This window comes from Watersipora subatra, chromosome 4 (genome assembly GCF_963576615.1).
Source record: "Watersipora subatra chromosome 4, tzWatSuba1.1, whole genome shotgun sequence".
NCBI lineage: Eukaryota > Metazoa > Bryozoa > Gymnolaemata > Cheilostomatida > Watersiporidae > Watersipora > Watersipora subatra.
The window spans coordinates 9,897,993-9,906,129 of NC_088711.1; the positions used below are offsets into that span (position 1 = coordinate 9,897,993).

At 34.7% G+C, this 8,137-nt stretch overlaps 1 protein-coding gene across 1 annotated transcript; it reads left to right on the forward strand.

The window, feature by feature from the left end:
* Nucleotides 1-625: 625 nt before the first annotated feature.
* LOC137393892 (probable G-protein coupled receptor No18) lies at nt 626-1,879 on the forward strand. The gene has a single exon (XM_068080606.1). It carries the CDS (start codon nt 626-628, stop codon nt 1,877-1,879), a length of 1,254 nt encoding a protein of 417 aa, XP_067936707.1.
* The last annotated feature ends 6,258 nt before the right edge of the window (nt 1,880-8,137 follow it).

Genomic DNA, 8,137 nt, shown 5'->3' on the forward strand with positions numbered 1-8,137 from the left:
GATCAGCTGTTGCTCTTTTATTTCTTTTTTGTTTTATTACTGTTGCATAATTTGAAAACATTTGTTTTTTAAATGAAAAGATTGCCAATTAAGTAGTATGAATATGGGCCACTCAGTGGATAAGTAGAAAGTATCTTTTTGATGAAGATCGGAGCTCATCAATGTCTGCTCATGAGATAGAATATGATGTAGCTACACGTATGTTGGAGTTGTTATAATTTTTCTTGGCATACCCAGGCTACCCATTTTAGAGAAAATGCCTTAGAAGTTCATCGCTGTCACATTTAGAGCAAAAGATAGTGCTAGCGAATATCACATACCCTGCAGACATATTCAACTGGACACTCATTTAACTATTACCAGTAAATATTTTTAACTCCAAAACAGTCGTTGAACTGTTAAATATTTTCACTCCACCACACACTCAGCACCAGCACCCCTGTTCCAACTTGACAACACTAACGTAGCTGTAAATTGTCACAATTCTATCCCACTTGCATAACAGTTAGTTCCTACGTACTAGAAGGAATGCAGAAACTGTGGCACATTTCACATCTAGGATTTCCAGCTTTAGTATTTCTATTTTAGGTTTTGGAAGTTAACTCGGAATGGAGGTGACTGGAAAATGAGTGCAATGAATATAACTAGTCTACTGAATGACACAATTGCCAACACTTCAATGTGCCACTCAACGACATTTCTAATGATCAACCCTCCAGATGAACAATATGCTTCTGTACTTCTTGTACTCCTAGTTATATTGACAGTAGTAGGGAACAGCCTGGTCGTGATAGCCATTGGGCGCTTTAAGGAATTGCGTACTGTTACAAACTACATGATACTAAGCCTGGCCATCGCCGACCTTGCCATTGGAGTTTTTGTCATGCCTATTAACATAAGCAATGAGGTGCTACACTACTGGCCTTTAGGACAACCCATGTGTGACCTCTGGCATTCCGTAGATGTACTCGCAAGTACTGCATCAATATTAAATTTGTGTATTATATCGCTAGACAGGTATTGGGCAGTAACAGAGCCAATCTCCTACCCTCGTCTGATGTCAAAGAAGCGGGGAATACTTTGCATAAGTATTGTGTGGATATGTAGCATACTTATTTCTTTTCCTACTATTCTCTGGTGGCGCTTAGTAGATGATATCGTTCCAAAGCAATGCCACTTCACAACCGACACTGTCTATCTTCTCATTTCATCTATGATTTCATTCTATATCCCAGTTGCCGTTATGGTTGCAGTCTACATAAAGATATTCCTTGTGATTAAGCAACAGTCAAAACAATATAATGAAACGCTCAGGGCTCATCGAGGGGGTGAGGGCAGCGAAAGAAACCTTCCAAAGCCGAATCAATCACCAATCAGTGAGGTTGAACTTAAAACGATGCCCAGCGTATCCGACCTTCAATATTCTGGCAATGATAATGGTAATCCAGGACTAGAACAGATGACAACCTCGGATACGGAGACGAGCAATCTCAAGCTGTTAATTCAGCAACACAGACCTTTGGAGAAAAAACGAATCAGCAGCAGTAGCAATGAGATTAAGGTAGCACGGACTCTTGGTCTAGTCCTTGGTGTCTTTTTGATATTTTGGTTACCTTTCTTTGTGTGCAACTTGATATTTGCAGTTTGTGAAGAATGCATGACTGAAAAAATCTTTATATTTGTAACCTGGCTTGGCCATGTTAATTCAGGAGTTAACCCAGTAATTTATGCTCTCTCTATGAAAGACATGCGGCGAGCCTTCATCAGCATCCTTCTCTGTCGACAAAGGGAATACATAGGCCACAGAAAGAACCGCAGACGTAAGCTAGCTCTGGGTGCAAGTACTGGTCGAACTGCTTTTTCAAACAACAGTCATTGATTTTGCATGACTTATCAGGCCTTCCATGAAACAGAAGAAAAACCTCAAATTTAAGTTCGAGGTTATAAATGGTGATACTTGATTATCTGCTCCTGATTTTTATTGTATTAACTTCCTCCTAGTTAAATAAACTTATTTTGAGCAGAGATTATATTACTGTCAAGCTTTTCAGTGCAGATGTTAAAAGTTTGAATTCGAGACAAAGCTAACTGAGTCTAGTTTGCTTAATACTGACTCAGATATTTTAGGACCTCAATTGTACAATGAGGAATTATTCGTTGAAGTCAATGAAATAGACCTTTTTTATAGTTACTCCACTTTTGAGCCACACAATACTTGACCAGCAAACTATGATGTGAGGAGAAAGATATATTAATTCATAGAATGTCACATACTCTGTGTAAGATATTCCACATTTTGGACATGGAGAAAGTTTGTAAACAGATGATGTCCATGAAGATCTAATACAGTGCGCCCTTGTGTTACGATTACTCTGTTATATGATTTTTTTCACTTTGCAATGTCAAACACTGATTTTTCGTCTTCTCCATATGAAATATTTTTCGTCATACAAACTCAACAAAAATTGCTCGAAATCAAATTTAGCAGTCGGTGTGCTGATTACGTCGGAATACGGAATAAAAAGTATGCCTATATGCTATTCGCCGAAATCCCTCTAACAATAAATAAAAGAGATACAATGCTCCATCAGCTCTTAGTTATTGTAAAAACAAAACCGGAAACAAATAGGTGATACAATTTTAGCAATGAAAAAGTCGAAGTTCAGTAAAATAGTTAAAAACACATACGTACTACAACTTAGTTTCAAGTATGTGTTTAGTAAGATAAATTCATTAAAGTTAAATTCAACCTTTATGTCATATGTCTGCCTTGAAAGCAAAAAAAACTCCCTTCGGTACATACTGCACATATTCCATAGTAACGTTACATTTCATTGTGGATCATAACCACTTAATGGACTAAAGTTACTGTAGGGTGACTACTATGGTGACCAAGGTTAATATATTATTTTGTTACTATATTTTAATATGTACAGTATGTATACAAAGTTTTGATGATTTTTACCACGGAATGTTTGCATTAGATATGTACTATGGGTTTCTATACTCCTCTATGAAATTTTCGCCTCAAGATGCCAACACTGGAAAGAATTAAAACCGTATGACGAGGGTTCATCGTAATTACTTCTGAAACCTGGTTTCTAGTGAACAACGCCGTAACGATGTAATTGTTGTTATATTCAAATTAATGACAATAGGTATGTTAAAATCAATAACCATCCATTTAAAAATTTTTTCAACCCAATTGTGCACTAAAACTAAGTAACTTTGTTACTTAAACTCGTATATATTATATTATATACGATATTATATATTACGTATATACTATTGGCTCATTGGCTCATACGTATATTATATATTACGTATGAGCCAATGAGACAAGACCTCGTTCAATGAATATCATGAGTAAACACAAAGGCAAAACAGCGCGTAATTAGTAACTTTTCCAATGCTGACAAGAGAGCCACCTGTATTTCAGTATCCTTGGAGCCGACTATGCCAGATGAGCCACACGCCACTGAGTATGATTAGACTTAATATAACTTCTACACAATTTTAAGAGAACTAGTTTTAAATTTAACTGTCAATTATAATTCACTCCCTTAATATGTAAACTAATACTAACGAGCAGCCACATTAAACGTAATAATAATAAATAATATTCTTTTAGTTTTAATTTAGTATAACTAATTAGCTGTTTACCAAGACAATCCACAAAATCAGTTTTATAAAATGTGCTGTTATATGCTGGCAATAATACATACATAACACACTTTTTAATATTTCACTGTGTCATCAGAGGTTTTTAGTTTGATGATAAGATCAAGCTTTGTCAATAAATGAATGGCCAGTATAGCAGTAAGACGACGTATTCAGTTTATTATGGAAAATCTATTTGGTGACATTTTATTCCTTTCCTTATATTTATGTCATGTTATATTACACAGCTCCTGTGTACGCGAACATTTAAGAAATTCTGCCTTTAAATGAATGTGGCTTACAAGTTGATCTTTACAAATAAACCTGATTGCCATTTTCACAAGTTTTTATCATGGCTATCTCTTCTCGAGTTGTTATCAATTACGTTAAACATCATAAATGGCAAAATGCACAAACTTGTACAATCTTAATAAATGTTAAGAGAGTAACTTGAACGGCCAAACCAATATTTCTATCTTTTTAATATTCTACAAAGTAGTGATGACCAGGGCTGTATCTACCTGCTTGAAAATGGTACTGCAGAGAGAGTTCGAGAGTGGTGCCGAGCGCCCTCCCGGTGTAGTGAAAGCGTTACTACCCGGTATTAGCACCATTTTGACTAGTTGAACTAATTTTTTAGTACAACTAGTCAAAATGGTGCAATTCTAGCACACTTGGCTCCTGATGGGGCACATGTTCTAACAGCAAATTTGACATTATAATCCACTGTTTTCTAAATGTAAAGCTCTAAATAAAATATAAATAATAAACTATAAACTAAATAAATATATAATAAAACTATAATAAACTAACGAATAAATAAAATACAAACTCTAATATAAAACTCCAAAAATATAAAAAGAGTCTATCTAGAGGACCTATCGTCTTTCTCTTCGGAGCTTTCTGTGGTTCACCTGCTTCTGCCATTATGGAGATGGTGGTGCTGATTCTCAAATCAATTCTCATTTCTCAATCAACTTCTTTAGTACATTGCTCAAATAACCCACACGCAGCTTAAACACTGTAGTCCAACAGTGTGCTCCATCAATGATCTCTTTGGGTTGCAGTTGAATTTGCAAAAAACACACTTGGTGATGAGTGGGATAATTTAGACATCAGTGATATCTCTCGCGAAGCGCATGACTTAATGTTGTTACCACAGATACTGATTCCATATGGCGGCGCCCATGAGAAAAAATTTTGTGTTTTTTTCAGCTGTTTAAAGATTTATTAAGATCAAACAAAAATTACGTTAAATTGAGCCTCAAAAAATGGGACTGCCATGGCAGTAGCTGCAGTATAGGAGGATATGGCTCTGGTGATGACATAGGTTAGAATGATGGACTTGTTAAAGCAAACTGTTGCTGTTGGCCATGTTTTTATTGAACAAAATACACTGCAGAGATTACAAGTTTATATCAAGCAATATTTGGATTTGGCAAATGGTTAAACTTTTTGATATTTTACACAATTTTTTTCTAATGCTAGGTGCACGTTGATTGTTTGCATTTTTACCGATCAAAATGTTTTGGAGTCTCAAAAAGATGCAAATATGTCTGGGTGAGGTCGCCACTATACCGTTCAAACAATCAGTTGCTGTATATTTTTATTTATGCATATTAAACTGGTTTCAGACTTATATAACACAGGCCACTGTGCAAGACTGCAGGTAACTGAGAATAACTGAAAAAAAACATGCAAAATCACACTATATCTTTTTTCTCATGATTTTCGCGCATATTTAAAGACTTAATATTTTTTGTCAATCATTGTTATAATTTCTTATTGTAAGAAAATTTGCAAGCACTCAATATGATAAGAAGTTGCCATAACAGAACACTTTGTGTAAACCAGATAGTGCATGGGCAATTGTGTGCAAGCACTACACTCTAAACTTTGCATTGAGCAGATCTGGTCAATAATTTGAGGGTATTACTAACCCAGATAAGCTATAAATGAATACTTGTTCACCAAAACAGATGGTGTTTCAGGATCATATGAAGAATTATGTGTCAACTTTTGTTGCGCAATAAACATCACTCAATATATATATAGTTAAGAGCTTGAGAAAGCCAATGGTGGGGCAAATAGTCAAAACTCTGTGAATTCAAAATTGGATTTGAAAAAGAAATACCGTTTGTTTTTGTACATTCATCATGCTATAATGTATTGTATTTTATATCAACCAATTAACTCTGTAATGAAATATGAACTGGTGTATCACAAAATTGCTGATCTGAATATTATTGCATATACGACTCTCTCATACAAACCTAGTTTTGATATTTAATTTAATTAGTAATGATATATGTGTATTATAATGCGATATTAAGCTAAAATGTAAAACATAAATTAAATGAAACATTTAGAGAATAATATATCTTGCATGACAACTTCTAGATATACAACAAATATGTTGAGAACCACCGACTATGGATATAAATTAGAAAAAAATGCTATGAAAAAACCAGTAGCTTGCATGCATTTGTGGCAGTATTTTAATAGCCCATAGGGACAGCAGCATTCATAAACACAACAAGCTCAAAATTAGAAACGTTTTTTCAGCTGCAAGTGCAAGCCAAATGCTATTTATACAACTAAAATTACACACACACACAATTAGCTATGTTTGTAGGAACTTAGAAAAAGGTTATCATTTTTCTGTAGACCAGCTAGTAACATTGGCTTATAAATAACAGGCAGTTGGTGTTAGCAAACAAAGACCATCCAAGTTGATTAAATGTAGCTCCCAAACATCCCACTCTCAAAACCTCAAACAGTAAAAAATCTATAGCTAAGATTAACGAATGTTTGACAGCAAGCAGTATGATTAGAAACAAGTTTTTTTATGATGTTTTCATGTTTGCATTGCAACTAGCAGGAATTTTTTGTGTTCTTACTGGCATAAAAGCTTTTTAGATTCAAACAACTTAATCGTTTAGCACACATACACATGGCAACTTAAAAATTACAACTTTACACTTTGAGGCGACACTGCATGTTCAACCAGACGGAAACTTTACATGAGTAAGTCATCATAAAAACAAATATACTGCTATCACGAGCATAATTTTCATCATTAGTTGTAATCAACATGTATACATTTTTTTAAATGGTTTGACTTGATAATTTTCTAAAAAGTACGTCCTATCTTAAATAAGTAAAATGCATCCAAGTTTTAAAAGACTTTTTATATGTAAGTTTCAACTAGAAAATATAGGCCACGTAATCATCACTATTAAAAAATGTTTTTTTTTTCAAACCATCTACTTGAAAGCAACTTTACTGTCAGCATAAAAATAAGCTACACATAGTTTTAAAACCAATAGCTTGTTACCAACATATTTTCACTAGTTTAATTAATTTGTGTGCCCCTTATTTCTTCATTACCAAAATGCTACACTGCGAACTTAATATGTTGCTCGGAGAAAATTGCAGCTTGGTTAATCAGTAGTGTTGATGTAATGGTTTATAGTCTGAACCTCGACTGGTTTGAAGCTCGACGAGTTTGTATATCGACAACGGTTGGTCCAATCTCGACAGCGGTTTTGCTATTTTACCATTTACTATTTTCATAGTACATGAGGGATTTACATTTAAAAGATTTATTTGCGCAAAAATATTTTGTAAACCATTTGATGCAGGACTCCCCAGCTTATGTAGGCCTAGCAATATTTTGCTCAATCTAAATATAGAACGAATGCTAAAAGAAGTAACAATAATAAATATGGTTGACTGTTATGCTAGCAGTGTGTATTTACTTGAAATCTAAACTTCAGTGAGTAGCTTTGATTTTTATTTTTAGAAGTGAGTATAGAACTGCGAAATACATTTATTATTTGTTGAAGATTAGTGCATGAGAGCACCAGAATAAAGGATTAAATTATTGTAAAACTGCACCAGCCTTTGTCGATATTCAGACCAACCTTTGTCTAGATTGGTGTGTAATCGTGTTTTGAGGTATTATGTAGCCTAATGATGTCTAAGGCAATAGTGAGACAAGTCAAGGTAAGTGATGCTTTTGCCATGGTATTAAAGCTATCAGATTAACAGCTTGATTGGCTTCTCGATGCTATGACATATAAGCTATACGGCAACTCACGGATCGGCTTATTCGGCAGTGTCGTATCAAGGTATGTACCTGAACGTTATTTAACATGGCGTCGTAGGCAGGATACTGTGTTGTTACATTAATTAATTGAGGGGTGTTATTATACTGTGTTGTTCTAATATATCGTTGAGGGTTGGTAATATTACTTAGTAACGCTATTGTGTCGTAGCGTTGTTCGAGTGGGTGATTGTTATTTATAGATTTGGGTTGCCACGTTGTATAGGTAGTGGAGTAGCATTATCGTAGTAGTGCTATAGTGATTCCTCGAGGTATTAATTGTTAGGTGTGTCAAAAGTGGTTGTCATAGTTGTGTGCGATTATGGCTGCTAGACAGCTAGATGTTGGTGTTTTCCCTAAGTTGAGGCT